Source organism: Pyxicephalus adspersus, chromosome 6 (assembly GCF_032062135.1).
Source record: "Pyxicephalus adspersus chromosome 6, UCB_Pads_2.0, whole genome shotgun sequence".
Taxonomy (NCBI): Eukaryota; Metazoa; Chordata; class Amphibia; order Anura; family Pyxicephalidae; genus Pyxicephalus; species Pyxicephalus adspersus.
Window position 1 is genome coordinate 79,129,196 of NC_092863.1, and position 17,709 is coordinate 79,146,904.

The window sequence follows — 17,709 nt, forward strand, 5'->3', positions numbered from 1 at the left end:
AAACTCTGGCCTGCAACATGCTTTTTTTTCAAATCCTAAATATAAAGCTGGCCTTTCGCTGCATTGAAATAGCGCCGCTACTACAATTCCCGGCATCACTCGCATCTATAGATCAGCGGGCTCTCTTCCTATGCGTGGCCCCACATTGGACTGTTTTGTAGACACAATGCAGGGAATTGTGCTATTTTAATGAAGAGGGAGTTCAAGCGGCAGGCCACTCATAAGATTTAGCCCCGCATTGGCTGCGTCTGGCATTTCCAGCACTCCCCCTCAGCTACAAGTGGGAGGTGCCAGGAAGCTTTGAAGTTACAGGGGCTCCAAGTTTAGCGCAGGCAGGATTTTATAAGCATCTTCAATTTTTTCAATAAATTTCAGGGTTGGCCCGCGACTTATGTTTTTAATTTTGGCCCTCTGTGTATTTGAGTTTGACACCCCTGCTGTAAAAACATGTTCTTGCTTTTAGTGTGGAAGAACTGCTAAGAAATAGAGAAATACATTTCCCACAGAAATGTGTTTTAAGAAAGAAAATGTATTTTTCAATAAAAATCCTGTGTAATAGACCACGCCTTACAATAAAGTTCTAGGCACTTCTTAGTGGTGAACTAGTTGTACCAGCATACAAATCAGAAACAGCATGGTCAAACTTTGTTTGCTCTGCTGAGAAATTAGCAGCCAAACCTGCCATGGCCTTTAACATAGGGAAAAGCTTGTTGTGGGTGCAGTTAATTACAGCTTGCCACTGTAATTTTTCCATATCCTAACAGGATACAAGAAGAAAATAAGAACATCTGTTTGAAAACTAATAGGGTTTCTGTAAGGTGGGTACTTTGGTAAAACTTAAAATCCGTCATCCACACTTATTTACCACTGGATGCTGCAGAGGCTTCCTCCTCTTCCTCAGATTCTGAATAGAATTTGTCCGATGATGGTTTTTCTTTTTTCATCTTCGTTTCCAAAAGTCCCCATGTTTTAGCCTAAAAATAGGAAAAATGTATTTCCAAATGTACACGAACTGTAAAGAAAAAAACTGATTAACTATTTATACGCACCTTGCCTCTACTATATGCCTCTACTGACTAGGCATGTGGAGTTGGGAGTTATAAGCAAATATTGGGTACCTGACGTAAGCAAAATGTACCAAACCCAACTACCAATAAATTGAAAGTGTATAGTAATAATATCCTGTATCACAGATTTTAGTAATAAAGTGTAAAGTCTAGCTGAGTTTTAATGTGATCTGACCTTCATACACAATTAAATCTGGACTATGATAAATTACAATAGGAATTTTTATTTCATATAGCTTGTAATGTGTTTATACAAGTTCATTTGATCATAAATGTTTATAACTATGTCAGATCTTGGAACAATTTCACATTAAATAATTTAATATTAGGTTTAAAAGTTTATAAATTTTTATGATGATTATACAGCACTACCATAATCTATATACAGGTAGTCCCAAGGTTAAGGACATCCGACATACGGACAGGCAACTCCTAGATACAAACGGGGCTTCCCTGGGGGGGGGGGGGGCAATTTGCATGACTTGCAGAACAAATCTTTTGCTAAACACAGATGAGGTTATTAAAACAATGTAGCTGTCCCGATTTACATACAAATTCAACTTAAGAACAAACATACAGTCCCTATATCGTATGTAAAAAGGGGTCTACCTATATACATTCCCAACAGATCTGTTTGGAATCCACTGAAAATGCTGTGCACATTGAATGCATAGGTATTGTTAATTGTATATAAACCTAGTTTTGATAATGCATGTAAGAATATGTAATGGAAGACTATTTCCCTAATTTTGCTTGCAGAATAACTGCGTGTTGCTTTTACATGTACTTCAGTGCTGAATTAGCCCAAGGTGGCTTGGGCTTCTGCCTAGGGCGGAATGGGTGTTCAGGGGGTCCATCTGCACTCGTCAACATGTACTTTTACCTACTAATGGCCAAGTAAGGGCTGTACTTTAGCATTATTTAAAGAAACATCCACCTATAGTTTTGTGGAAAAAATCCGCTTCTTCAGGAGGAAGGAGAGAAGTCTGACGTTTGTACTTCCAGCAGCCCTCTTATTTAAAATTGTTGCAAGAAAGGAGGAGTCAGCTCATGATTTATATTGAAAGATATTACTCACTAATTAGCTAAACGTGATTTGAATATACCATTGCCGCCATAACCACCTCCTTCCTTGCAACAAATTTAAATAAGAGGGCTGCTGGAAGTACAATCTTCTCCTTTCCTTCCTCCTGAAGAAGCAGATTTGTTCCGCAAAACGCGTTGAGAAGTAATTCAGAATTTTAACCCTTTGGGGGTATTCTGTAAGGAGAGGTCATTATATACACCAACGATTTTATTGTGTTTTATATATTTGATTTTAATGTTTATTATTAATAAAATTTTGTTATTTTTGTAATCTACTGATTACTGAGGCTTTAAAAGTCTCGCCTAAAATTGATGTCTTTCATTGCATATCTTTTCCTGTACTTTAGCATAAAGCAGCATACACACGTGCAATTCTTGACGCTGGAAAGGATCTTTTACGATCCTTTCCAATGATAAGAACTGCAAGATGCATGAACGAGTGCTGTACATACAGCACCGTTTTGCTCTATGGAGAGGGGAGGGGGAGAGCGATGGAGCGGCACCCTGCTGCGCGCTCTCCCCCTTCCCGTGCATTAGGATCGCTCATCGTTCATTGTCCGTGGATCCGCCAGGACGGATCCACGGATGATGAACGACCTGGGCTATACACACGCCAGATTCTCGCCCGATATATGGTCGATGCCGATTATCGGGCGAGAAAAATTTGACGTGTGTACGCAGCTTAGCTTTTCACTTAAGTACAGGGCAATCAGATAAGAAGGCCCCCTGGAGCTTCCCTCTGCCTGGAAAAGTTTGACTATAGAAGAAGGCATACCTTGTTTATTATGAAATTATAAATGATGTGGCTGTAACAGCCGCACCACTGACCAAAGTCAGAGTTGAAAGGCTTTCTTTTGGCATGGAAAATAATTAAATATTACATAAGTTGTTTAATGTGTTCCAATTGTCTTTCAGTTAATGTTGTTTTGATTTTGTTTTAGTAATACCAAAATGAAGCATTTTTTTTATTTTGAACTGGTTACTGATTTTCACTCAATATCTCTAAACGTCAAACTCTCTTGGTAAAAAAAATAAATACAAAATGTAAACAATAAATTTTGTCATTTATTTGAGGTTAATTAAAAGATTGTTTTTCTTTAATAAACAAACAAAAAAAAGTCACAATGATATGAGCTTAGCTACAGATTTTAGACTCTAAACTTTAACAACATCTAGCTTCCTGTTGGCAGTTATCAGGCTTGGATGGATGATTATCCAGTGCTGTTTGTTCCCAAAAGCAGACACCAGATTCATAATGCTTTAAAACTGCTGTGATTTGGCAGTGATGAGATGCCCTTTATGCAGTGTTCGTTCACAAAAAAAAGACAGACATATTTAAATACAGAGTTGAAAGTATAATAAAGCAAGGAGTCGGAGTCAAAAAGTCTTATATATCACCTCCGCAGCCCTACTTACTACTAACATAATCCCGGTGAATGTTGCTTATTGTTCTCTATTGTCCTTAGTCCTCTCTAAAAAGGCTAAAATTTCCAAAACAAGTGCTACAAGGTCTCCTGCAAAGGACATTGCTGGGTCCCAAAGCTTGAATATACTGACCTCAGAAAAACACAAAAAATGTTTTTTATTTTGTTAAGATTCCCCTACACAATGAATATATATGCTAATAAAATTTGTGCAACTATGCCAAAGAACAAACTGAACGGACTGACAGAGAAGCTGTAAACTTTTTTTCTTATTGGATACAGCTGATGCTAAGAGTGTTATAATTTGACAAATTACTTTCTCCTTTAAAATAATTTATGCTGTGAAGACCACTGAAGTTATTCTACTAAAGGTGTAGAGGGCAAGAAGGTGGAAGACAAGAGTATTTTTTATTGCTAAAGTGGGCGAGGGAAATATGTTAAAGTTGTATTTAGACTGCACTTAGATCAGCCAAAAAGATTAATTATACATTCACTGAAATGTGCTGATCGACTGTTTAACTGGAATACAAAAGTTCAAAGAATAAACTGTGTTTTGATATCCTGTTGTCACAGTGTTCTCGAACTATTGGACAGTGGACCTGATTGCCCTTAGATTTACTGTGCCCTTGCATTGAAAATATAAAAAAAAAAACAGTAACAGCAAAAATAAATGGACGCTGAAAGCACAAATATTTCCAGTGTTTGCGTTCCATCAGTGGTCACTGGGACAATGTTTTCCAAGGTGTGTAGATACAAGTGATCGGGAAGGCATTACCCAATGACAAAATACTGCAAGGGAAGGGAACCTAAAACATTTAAGCTTGCCAAAAATAAGCTCTTTACATTATAAATCCTGCTCTTTGCACAGTACAGACTTTTGAATTTAGGCCTTGGCTCTAGTAGCAGCTAGCTTGTCATGTGAGCGTCTGTCCTCCCCTCTTAGTAAGTGTGTGCAAACGCTCTGACTGGCTGGTTAGAAAGAATGAGACAGTGTTTTTTCTTGACAAAACACAATAGATGGTGTTGGGAGTCGAAAACTGTGGCTAGCCCAAACCTGGAGCAACCATCTACCTGGCAAAGCTGGGTGATCCAGCAAACCTGGAATGGATTTCCTAAAACTCATTTGCTATTTGTTAGCAAATGATTCAACCCAGGACCAGATCCATCCATTCCAGGTTGCAGGATCACCCAAGTTCACAGATGAAAGTGTATCCTCTCCATCCTTGGAGAGCTTTGGTACCAAGGACAACTCCACTTTTGCTTTCTTGTATATGCTGTCCTGATTTTGCCAGGAAAGTAGGTAGAAGGAGTTTACTTGTGTGGTGATTTTAAGAGCTAATTATCCAATAACATATGAAAACTGATTTCATACAGCCTACCAGCTCTGGTTTGTTTTGGCTTCCCTGGTTTAAGTCCTGTTCTTGCTGCTACCCGAATTACTCGAATTGCCCTGAATCTGAGCCTATTAAACTAAGGCGTAAGGAATTCCATATTTGATGCGCCTCCCCCAGTGTTGGCGCACTGTATTTTCATTTCCATATATTTAGGTAGGAAAGCTACACAGCATAAATTCATGTTAATGAAGACTCTACTTTATGAAAGTTAGGGGAAACCCTGATCAATGTAGTTGCAATGGGTATACTGAAATCGGATTAAGGCGTATGGAGTTCAACAGTTGTAATGTTCTCCTAACAGTGTTGCCAGAGCTGCATAATATGCTGGCACAATATATATCCTGTTTATCATTAACAATAAAAAATAATCTGCTTGATTGGGCTGCTTTTATCATTTGAAAATTGCCTACCGGTTCAATGACTTCCACATTTCTCACAGAAGGATCGGGTGCTTCTTCTGGCCAGTCCGATAACTCCAGGTAACCTGAAGCCTTAGCATTCAGTGTGTGAGATAGAGTACCCAGTTGAAAATGGTCTCGATCTATGGAATGAAACATCAATAACAAATAGCCGATCATATTAAAACATGAAAACTTATGACAAGTATTAGAAGGACACGAGCTCACTGAAAATGAAGAAGAGCCTCTCCATAGGTTAAGACGATTACTTCAATCCATACCTTACAATAATCACTTTCATAATGGTCAATATAAAAGCTAATCACTCAGTATGTTTAGAGGTGTAGCAATGAAATGTAGATTCCATAAAAATGACTGTACAGTGGATATTAAGAATGACAGCGCAGTTAAACAATCCATATACAAGGCTTGCCTCCAACTCATTCAGAATTTTAATGGTTTTTTTCTGCTACACCAAACACCATTAGAACAGAAATTAGCAATGACTCTACATGATCAGGGAAACGGTACACAGCTCTAAGCTTTTGAAAAGAATGGAACACTATGCAAACTACAACGGGTATTTTTACAGTCAGTTTTTGATTCAGCACTTAGCTTAAAGTGGGCCTATAGGTAGAAACCTAAATGCATATCTGTTACCCCTTTTATATTCAGATGTATTTGTAACTTTTAGTCAGTCACACTTGCCCAGACAGTAATGTCCCAATTCATTAGTGTGAAAAAAGGCTTTCTGATTTGATAGTATAGAAAATAAAAGTCCATCCTTCTCTACTCTTCACCAGTCAGCAGATTTGTTACTCTAAAAGAGAACAAAGTAGTAAAGTACTGGTCACTGCTATCCTGATTTGTGAAGCTGCTTAAACTGAATTTATAAATACCATTTTTATAATACAGCTCTGTTTAATAGAGAATCCAACTGAATTTCCCGGGCAAAAGTTTAAAACAGCAAATGAAGTCTTTACGATGGACAAACAACGGCAATACCCGCTTCATCATACAACACACATTAATATACTGTATGTTAAAGGGAGCATTTTTTTTTTAAATATAAAAAACACTGAAAGTACTACTTCCTATTTCATGCTAGGAAATTGGGGTGGTACCATTATCTTGCTGCACTTTCTGTTTCTGCAGGTTTACTCACATAGCACACAGCTGTCAGTATTCTAGTACCTAGACATATTTTGCAGGTTGGCTGCTTCTTGTAGGGCTAATAGGTAAGGATGGCTGTGTGGTGTTAATATTATAATATGATAATGATTATTATATGAATATCGTTTTTCAAAAAGGTGGCAGAAAACAATCTGAAACCCATGGATGGTTTTATTATCACTTCTATCTATATTTTTCAAAGAACAATCCAGTCCAAAATCTAAAGAGGTCAGGCTGCACCAGAGACTGTGTATGTCTACTAATGAAAGGAGCAGAAGTAACCTTTGGGTTGACCTCACAAGTATTCTGCAGCTCTGCCTGTCCCAAGTCAATAACCAAGAATATGTTTCTGACCAAAGTGTGCTGGTACTCATATGGAAAAAAGAACAGGTTATACAGTCAAACATGGACACTAATTGGAGAGAATCACAAATACCTTAGTAATTTACCTGTACAGTACAACACTGTAAGCCTTTATGTATTTAATCTGTGCCTTTCACTGGTCTTTATAATAAGTGGGTACAAGCGGAAAAATTAAGTACAGAACAAACTGATTGTATACTTTACCTACATGCTGCTGCTAATAAAAAAACAAACCCAGTAGTACAGGTCACATTCAGGAGATATATTACAAATTTTGTTTACTGCAGCAGAAATAAGACAGAGCAAAGAGCGGACATGATGTGCAAAATTAAATTCTATACAACACTTGGGTGTCTATTCATAAATGTTTCCACCCACGATTCCAAATTTGCACATTTAGAGCAAACAGAACAAAATATGACTTATCACTACTGCACATTTTTTTTTACATTATTATAGTGTTCTCACTAGACCCTTTCAGCTGGGCACACTTAGCACTTTTAAGTAACCACCTGGCTGTTTTTGGGTGGTTACAGAAAAGCTAGATAACAATACATAACAATACAACAATACAGAACTTTGTATCCTTTTTGCCACCTGTGTAGATATAAATGCTGGGGTATTTCCTGACACTCAGAACTAAAGAATTGTCTTACTATTCAATTTTATTATTGAATATTTAGTGTATGATTGAATACACTGTTTTTAGCTACAGTTGGACACATACACTTAGTTTTTTATCCGTCGGATGAACACGACATAGGTAGACAACCTACTATTGCACAGTGTAACTTTATTGTTGTTAGGAAGAACCATTATTCTGACAGACTATACTTTGTCTAGCTAGGTTTACTCACAAGAAAAATAAAAATATTAGCATATTTAATGTACCTTTGAAAGGAGATTCAAGCACAGGAGCTGGCTTCTGGGCCAAAAAAATCCTCTTGGCATATTTACTCAAAGCTCCACTCTTTTCATTTGGAACAATAAGTTGCTTTACAAACCGTGTGCGGTCCCGGATATCATAATTCTGATCATATTTGCCAAGATTTATTATATACTGAGTGAGGAGTTTAGTCTGTAAAGAGTTAAAAAAAAAAAGACAAAAAAGGAGAACTGTTTATTTATGATTATTAATGACCATCAGCAAACATATTTATAGGAGGTAATAAAAGTGAATGGTTAAGACAAACAAATGTCAGCCCACAGGGAGAAGGTATTTCTAAGGCTGTATATGGTATATAGCCAAAGTACATGTCCTTTTCTGAGCCGGGAGGTGAATGCTAACTACCGCCGAGCAGCCATGTGCTAGATTATTAAACTGCCGAAGTGGAAAGAAAGGCATCATTAAAAAATAATCATATATGGCAAACCCACTGAAGGGTCTATGTGAGGATAATGAATGTGGAAATACAACAAAAAACATGGCACTCAAATCTTAATTAAGGAAATATGCAGGGCAGCAGAACCTCTGTGGGTCTTAAGGGGCTAGCAAAATGTACCATCCAAGGACTGTTTGATAAAGAGATCGTGTCTCTGCACCGCTAAGGTCCATGCACTCTATACTCTGCACTTTGTTACTTTGCGCTGAATTACAACCCATTAAAGGAGACTCATGAATCAGCGGACTGGATTACTGCAAATTATTTGCAGTGCATTTAGCTGTTACTTTTTCATAAAAGCAAGCTGCTGATGCCCTCTAAAAACTGAGATAAAAGACTGCTTATAGCCGCCAGTAATATTGTTCATTTATTTATTTATGTAAGGTAACAGCTTGTTTTATGGCAGATTTTCCATCATTTCTTAATTCGCCCGTTGAATATGATACATTAAAAATGGAATTGAGATCATTTTTATAATAGCATACAGGAAACCAAATTTTACCATTATGTTCTAAATCAGATGCATCTGAAATGCATAAATGTTTGTTAAAGCGAGTCACAACACATTCTGTTGTTAAGTGTGTATATTCTGCACAAATAAAGACGCAAAGGCCTAGAATAACAAGTGCAGAGTGTGAAATGTGGTTATTTTAACTAATGAAGCAAATTCATATACTTACCCTACTAAACGGAGGAAGAAAAATGCCTGCGGAACATTTAAGAATTACATGTAATCAAGATGAGAGGAGAGGAGAGGTCTCTCAGCTGATAAACCTGCTATAATTCCTCAATATTAGGGAGACTTTCATACTGCTATTTACTTGACATTACATAACAACCTTTTAAGGTGAACAAGAGACTGAAAAGTAATCATTAACATATCATAATCGAAAAATTTCAGCTGGGTGTTTGTTGAAAAACTCAATATCACAGTTGCTACTCTTTGCTACTCTCAATGACATTCTACCAGTCATACAATTAGTTTATTACAGCACAACCTTTCTGTGCAAAATGGAAAAGTATGTCAACAGCTATGAGAACAAAAGAGAGAAGATATACAGTTAGGTCCATAAATATTTGGACAGAGATAACTTTTTTCTAATTTTGGTTCTGTACATTACCACAAATACTTTTTAATAAAATGAAACAACTCATGAACTGCAGACTTTTGGCTTTAATTTAGTAGGTTGAACAAAAAGATTACAAATGTGAGAAACTAAAGCCTTTTTTTTTTTTACACAATCACTTCATTTCAGGGGCTCAAAAGTAATTGAACAATAGATTCAAAGTCTATTTCATGGGCTGGTGTGGGCGAATCCTTTGTTATTTCATTTCAATTAAGCAGATAAAAGGCCTGGAGTTGATTTGAGGGGAATGTGTGTATGTGGAAGATTTTGCTGTGAACAGACAACATGCGGTCAAAGGAGCTCTCCATGCAGGTGAAACAAGCCATGCTTAAGCTGCAAAAACAGGAAAAAAAAACATCCGAGAAATTGTTACAATATTAGGAGTGGCAAAATCTACAGTATGGTACACCACGAGAAAGAAACAAAGCACTGGTGAACTCAGCAACGCCAAAAGACCTGGACGTCCACGAAAGACAACAGTGGTGGATGATGGCAGAATCATTTCCATGGTGAATAGAAACTCCTTCACAACAGCCAACCAAGTGAACAACACTCTCCAGGAAGTAGGCGTATTGATATCCAAGTCTACCATAAAGAGAAGACTGAATGAAAGTAAATACAGAGGGTGCACTGCAAGGTGCAAGACACTCATAAGCATCAAAAATAGAAAAGCTAGATTGGGCTTTGCTCAAAAACATCTAAAAAAAAACCAGCACAGTTCAGAAAAAACATTCTTTGGACAGATGAAACCAAGATCAACCTTTACCAGAATGATGGCAAGAAAAAAGTATGGAGAAGGCGTGGGACAGCTCATGATTCAAAGCATACCACATCATCTGTAAAACATGGCGGAGGCAGTGTGATGGCTTGGGCATTCATGGCTGCCAGTGGCACTGGGACACTAGTGTTTATCCATGATGTGACACAGGACAGAAGCAGCTGAATGAATTCCGAGGTCTTCAGAGACATACTGTCTGCTCGAATCCAGGTAAATGCAGTCAAACTGATTCGGAGGCGTTTCATAGACAATGACCTAAAACATACAGCCAAAGCAACCCAGGAGTTTATTAAAGCAAAGAAGTGGAATATTCTTGAATGGCCAAGTCAGTCACCTGATCTGAACCCAATTGAGCATGCAATTCACTTGTTGAAGACTAAACTTCGGACAGAAAGGCCCACAGACAAACAGAAAACTGAAAGCCGCTGCAGTGAAGACCTGGCAAACTATAAAAAGGAGGAAACCCAGCACCTGGTGATGTCCATGAGTTCAAGACTACAGGCTGTCATTGCCAGCAAAGGGTTTTCAATCAAGTATTGGAAATGAACATTTTTTTTTTCAGCTTTTAAGTTTGTCCAATTACTTTTGAGCCCCTGAAATTAAGTGGTTGTGTTAAAAAAGGGCTTTAGTTCCTCACATTTTTATGCAATCTTTGTTCATAATTTCATTTAAAATGAATTGTGATCTAACTAGAAAAAAGCCATCCAAAGAAGCACTTTAGATGAGCCCATCCCATGTCATCACCTCCACCCAACATCATAAAATACTGCTTACAACCACAACACCTATTTAGGACAAACACCCCCTGATACCACAGATAGTCATCTGGCCATCTCCTGCAATTTCATTCCACTGATGCAGCTAGCAACGATTACTCTGAAATGAGAAGCATGTGACCTCATTCCAAGTGATGGGTCTAGGGCAATGTTTCTTGATCTTTTTACCATGAGGAACCCATTGAATTAACTTTCAGGTTTTCAGGGAACCCCTCCTATATCCAAAGCTCACAGTACATGCCTCCTACATTAGAGGAATTTACGGTCTATCCATGTTACATAGTTACATAGTAAGTCAGGTTGAAAAAAGACATAAGTCTATCAAGTTCAACCACTAGGGAAATAAACATATTCCAGATATAAAAAAATTATAGACATAGTTGATCCAGAGGAAGACAAAAAAAAAACTCTGGTACAATTTGCTCCAACAGGTGAAAAAAGTTCCTTCCTGATTCCATGAGGCAATTGGTTGTTCTCAACAGACTCTGTTATCTTTACTTTAAAGCTTTCATACCCAGTTATATTCTGTGCTTCCAGAAACTTCTATAAAATTGTGAGACTACAAAACTCACCCTTGAATTACATAGCACACCATTTCCCACAAGTATGCAAAGAATTGTGCCCAACTGTCTGACAGCTTTTTGGATTATATTCTAACTAATGAAAAAATAAAATGAAAACAGACACTCAATTACAACAGATGTGACACAAACAAACTACCCTAATATTAGGCTCCCAACCAAAGTACACAGATGACCCATGAGACCAGACATAACCTAGCACTGTTCTTGGACTCACATTCAATCAAACTCTGTACAAGGTAGACTACTAACATTGCTAGAAAAATGTTTGTTATTGCAATCATCCTGCAACTCAATGCTAACTTTTGTAGCTTGTGTCACACACAAAAAAGATGATCATCAGATTCTGTATTCACTCTGCAATGGGCTTCCTTAAACACACAATTAACATTGAACACTACTCTGGTACTGAAAAGAAAAGCAGGCACAATTGTATGAAGAGGGAACTGTAAATAAGTGAATTTTTAAACTTGATTCTAAATTGTATTGTTTCAGTGTAGGAAGAGATAAAAGTGTAGAGACCTTGACCATTGCATTCCCCTACACAGGTAAATCAAATACAGTAGGAAAGCAGAGAAACTCTAGTAGTGGAAACCCTGGATTGGCAGAAAGGGCAGCTGCTTAAAGCTATTTAGGATCTCTGACACAGTGCTTGGACAGAAGCAAATACTTGACCTGTCAGGGGATCAAACCTTACATCTCTCCATCAAAAACGTCGAGGTGCCAGTGCAATGGCCCTACCACAGTAAATGTATCAAGCACAGGCCTATGCTTTATAAATGTGCATAACAAAATCAAGTGAATTAACACTTCCATGAATTGGTAAAAAGGACAAAACTGTCAGTGAGGGGGGGGTCATGTACTAACTTTCATAAATGGCATGTTCTCTGTAGAATTGTGCAGAGTACACTAAACGGGACAACACAGGATCTAAACCAGAGTACACTAAACAGGACAACACAGGGTCTAAACCACAGCACAGTCCATTTATAAATTACTTGTAGGATACAGTAACAGTAGAGTTAATCCTGCAGCATTCAGCATAGTAGGGACATTTTACTCCACAGTTAACATTTTTGCTAAAAACTATCATCATTGAATAAATGATTGCTTTTGCTCTTGTTCTGTCAATTGTTCACAACAGAAAAGCTTAAGTGATCATGGCAGACTGTACTAAACCAGTTTTACCTGCTTGGAATTGGTTAAGTAAAGCTTTGCGGCAAGGTTTAATATCTGCAACTTGACAAGGTCATCCTCATTAGTGAAGGTTTTCGCCATCTTCCGAAGAACGTCAGGTGCAATTTTAGGTACTCGCTCACAATATTCTCCAATAAGCCAAAGAATGCTGGCTCGTGCCACTGGAACCTGCATACACAAATGGATAGAAAAAACATTAAAGCACAATTAATTGCCTGGAATAATGCATTGAATGTGATTCAGAACTACTGCAACCTACACAGCCAGGCAACTAACATCTTCAAATGTTAATCCCTTGTACAGGAGCATAAAGGTTAAAAAAAGGAAGAAGCTAACAGGAGCATAAAGATGATCTCCCTGGTCTGATGCTGAACCCTTAATTTCCAGTTACCAGGTCTGGGGCAGGATGGGGTTTGAGATGTGCTCATGTGCCTATGCTGTATGGCTATGTACATGTCAAAGTACTGAAATGCTTATTAATTGGAAAATATATTTACAGTTTGTATATTGCAACAATGAAATAAATGTTTGCCTAAGTTCAGGTTTAACAATAAGGCATTGCCATTTCTTTCGCTATGTCCCCACTGGATTTCACTGACGTTGGAATATTGCAAACTCAAAACTAAAATTTAAATTGCTATGTGATCAATTGATTAATTGATTTACTAATTTAGTACCTTACAGGAAATTATTGTCCATTAAAGGACAAAATAGTGATAACGTAGTAAAACAAGTCTTTACAATGGCAATATATAGGCTAGGACTGCCATGGGTAGATTTCTCTGCTACTGGGAGTTGTACCTACTTGTTGACAGCCATCACATGAGCAGCACACTAAAATCAAAGTGATGCAAATTGGATAACAGTCAGTAAGCGTTATTACCAGTGTACTTCTACTCACAGTGTACATATCGTAGCTGTTACCTATTAACATAAGGCAGCGGGTTATTGGATGATGGTTTTGTTTTGTTCACATTGATAAAAAAAAAGTGAGCTGGTATTTGGAATTATGAGGCGCAAAATGCAGTACTGTGAATAAGTCAGACCTAAATGGTCATCTTGGATTGGATGTTTGCTCATGTCACTATGTATCCAAAACCTAACTAAAGATGAAGTGTTTATCAAGTAAAAGTTAAATACATATTTATGGGTAATATTTAATCCTTCAAAGTATTTGTTACATGCAGCCAGTCTTGTAAACCAAACATCAGGTCAGACAGTATAGCCAGGTCCGTGGAATAATTTCCTTTCTCTATAGCAAGTAATACAACAAATCAACCATGATCCTCCAAACTTGTAATTTGTCAAAAAAGGACAGAAAGGCTTGTCAAGGATTATTCATGTTAAAACTACTAAATTAGTTTATATATACACACTATTACAAAAAAAGGCAATCAAGGAAAGTGTGTATATATAACATGATACAGGTTATAAGATTAGGAAGAAAATTTAAACCTTTACTGGTCATAAAAAATGTCTTCAGGGAAGAACAGAATACAAATTATATATATAAAAAAAGGAAAATAAATATCATAAGAAAGAAATACAGAAAACAGCTAATATTTTCCTTTTAAGCTACAGATATAAGACTGTTTCAATCATATTAGGTAAACTCCAATCAATACCAATTTTTAAGACGTATCTGGGTAAACACATATCAATATATTATTTACAACTAGAATCACATTGAGTCAAGAAGGCGGCCATGCACTGAAGGATACTTATGTAATGAACAAATAATATCTTTACTAAGCCGCATTTATTTTCTGTTTAAGTAAATTCCAAACAACATGTGCCTTTCCATTAGAGAAGCAGAGAACATCCACTTCCAGGCTTTGAAAGTCCAAGGTTTGTAGTGAAAAGGAAAAGCTTTGGCTAGATTACTTCCATTATTTGCCGGTATTATGCTGGCGAGCAGCCAGAAGTCGGTTAAGGCTCTACATCGCGGCACAAGCATTTAACCAGCAGTTAAGTGCACTTTCTTAAGGTGGGTGCATCAACTGTATCTGCGATATTTCTGTACGATGGAAAGCAGAGGTGCTCCATCACGCTTCCACATGCGCTCATAAAAGTGAATATAAAAAGGAAATAGTACAAATTATGTACTGCAAAAGGAACCACTTAAGAAACAATGTGGACCTCACAAGCTTTCTTTTACACCAGAACGGCCGCCGCTAAAAGCACCACTCGCCTCCATTTAATCGGTTTGAAAGAAGAGTGAGCAGCATCAAATTAGAGTAAATAGCTGGGATATAAACAGAAATACCTGGGATTAAATACAAAACAGAAATGTTAACAAAGTGGCCTATGGATTTAGAAGATGTTTGTTGTATGAAGACAACATGACAGTTACCTATTCAATCATCCATATTCCTTACAAAGTACTAAGAAAATGCATCTTTTATTCATATGCTCTTAGAATTTAGTAGAAAAAAATATATTTTAGTTCTAATAGTTAATGTTGAGTTATATTTCTTATAATTTGTAAATATATTGACTTGATGGGAATAGAAAGTTTTTTTTGTTTTCGTTTGCTTGTATTTTTATAATCCTTTTAAAAAATATGTATAACAGATGGAAAAGAGATCACCTTGATTTAAAATTATCAATATACGCAAATATTTTGAAAGGATTTTTTTGTGTATAGTTTGTAAATATAATGAACATAACGACAGCCATATTTGCCCATTAAAAACTAAGCTAAAATTTCGGATTTAAAGAAAAACTCCAAATACATAACTGAAATACATACTTGGGAGTTGACGTTTTTTTTTTAAAGTTCCTCAAAGGGTTTATATCACTTTGCACTTATATTACTTTGTAAATAAACAAGCCTTGAGGAAAAAAATAGTGGATTTCCTACAAAGACCAATACCCCCATCATTTGGTTTCCATACCTGCCTGCAGGGGGTATATACCCCCTTGGTAAGAACTTCTGTCCTGGGGCACCATGGAGAACAATTTACTTTTGTGTGCATGTAGTATATCCTGCAAGTGAAGAACTATTCACCTGGCATGTTTATGAGTTAATGAGCATTCATTCTAATTTCAGGAGGCACCAAAGTAAATTCAAACACAATACATGTTTTCATTCATTCTTACTCAAATGATGCTCAGCTTCTCTTGTAACCCCCATTAGAACCAACGGACCGAGTGTGATGCTGATCATTCACTGCCAACAGAACTCAAACTGTTCAACCTAACATATACTGCATCACTCAAACTAGTAAAATATGCAACACAGCCTTTTTTTTTCATCCCCCTGATATTTTTGAACAGAAAAGCTATTTATCACAAAGTCTGCATTTAATGAGCCATTTGCTGCAGTGGCAATATTTGGGAAATTATAATTTAGGCTCAACTTAATAACTAATCTAGAATGAGTAATGTGCTCAGTAATCACACAGGCTCCACTTCTGAAAGGTTCTGTGTGAAAAGCCACTCCCTTCCCCCTACATGCATAGACAATTAAAGAAAGCAATGATTAAAACTTTAAAACTCTTGTACTTCTACCACTTAATATTCATTACTTGGGAATATAAAGAAACACTCTTTCACATGTATCTGAGATCTTATAAAAAATAAACCTACCTGGTTCAAAATGCAAAACTGTACATTTCACAAACAAATGTATCAAACAAAGCACAGGGGTAAAATGCAAGGCCCCCATACATCCCTAAATAGCAAATTGTACTGTCCCTAGAAGACCAATTAAACGTCAAATGAACAAAAAACAATTCTAATAGCAATTAGTTTAAGTGCATAGGAGCAAAGTGGTGAACAAAATAAATATATATTTTATGGGCTAGCTGTGCTTGAGCACTGATCTACAGCTATTTCCTCTGATCTCGGAATTCAGCAAGTGGAAAGGTCACTCATGTCTGACAATGTGACACCCAATGTATACTGCATATGCTTTTTTGTGACTTTTTTTCTTTGCATAATTATTTCAGGTTAAGGTTGGTAATTTTAAACTCTGAAGGTAAACAAACAACAGTCCTACCAGCTAATTAAAATTCTTTAGGGGGCAGAACAATTACAATCATCATATCTCAAAGTTTTTTTTTTAATTTATTGGAGTCTCAGTACTTTTGCAATATTAAAATGACTATCAAAAGCTGTTACAATTGTTTGGCATTTTAAACTAGTGACAATGCAAGAGCTGTACATTACACCAAGGAGTATATGATGCATACAAAAGTCCCAATTGCTTGTTAACAAATTAGTTCAATGCATAACACCATCTGAATATTGGCGATTGTGATCGACAGAAAACCCTCTTCACACACAAAGGTAAAAGAAAAAAAAAAATCAACCTTCCAGCATTTTACACAGTGCTGCATGTTGAACAAATATGAATAAATCTACTATGCCTGAATATCCCATCCTAACCTATGCACGGCTGATCATCTGTTTCATCATCATACTGTGTACCAAATGACTATGGAGGATCTTACACAACAGTGAGTAAATTTCAAACTGGATGACACCTCAGAGAAACATTGCAATAAAGAATTTTTCTTTTTGAATCCAGGCTCCATTAGGCACCTCATCGCTGAAAATGACATCTCATCAGCATAGCACAAGTAAAATTTATACCAACATTAATACAACAAACCCAAGACTCAAATCCCAGAACAAGCAGCCTTGCAGCCAAATCCGGCAAGAGCAGCTTCAATTTCCATGTTTAGACAAAGAGCAGAAACTTTAACAAAATTCCACCTACAGTTATTAGTTTGATGAGTGAGTTATAAAGGGATGATGTATAAGACACACATATACATACATTTTCTGCGCATGCTGGGAATGAATGAACTCCCATGTGCGAGTTACTCCACCATGAGCTTGCCAATCAAGATGACTGAACATTTTCTACTAGAAGAAAAGAAAGAAGAAGATGGCAACCAATAATGGAGTAATCAGGTTTTGTGGGCTGATTAGTTTGGTTCTACTTAATATGAGA

The 17,709-nt window shown here is 36.9% G+C and overlaps 1 protein-coding gene across 1 annotated transcript in view; it reads right to left on the reverse strand.

Moving 5' to 3' along the window:
• Positions 1 to 17,709, reverse strand: part of AP3B1 (adaptor related protein complex 3 subunit beta 1) — a gene marked incomplete in the record, with an annotated part of 140,574 nt that overhangs the window by 62,541 nt on the left and 60,324 nt on the right. Inside the window, 4 exon segments of the mRNA XM_072416305.1 lie at positions 866 to 974; positions 5,382 to 5,512; positions 7,797 to 7,983; positions 12,738 to 12,914. Of these exon segments, the coding sequence (XP_072272406.1) occupies positions 866 to 974; positions 5,382 to 5,512; positions 7,797 to 7,983; positions 12,738 to 12,914 (604 nt within the window).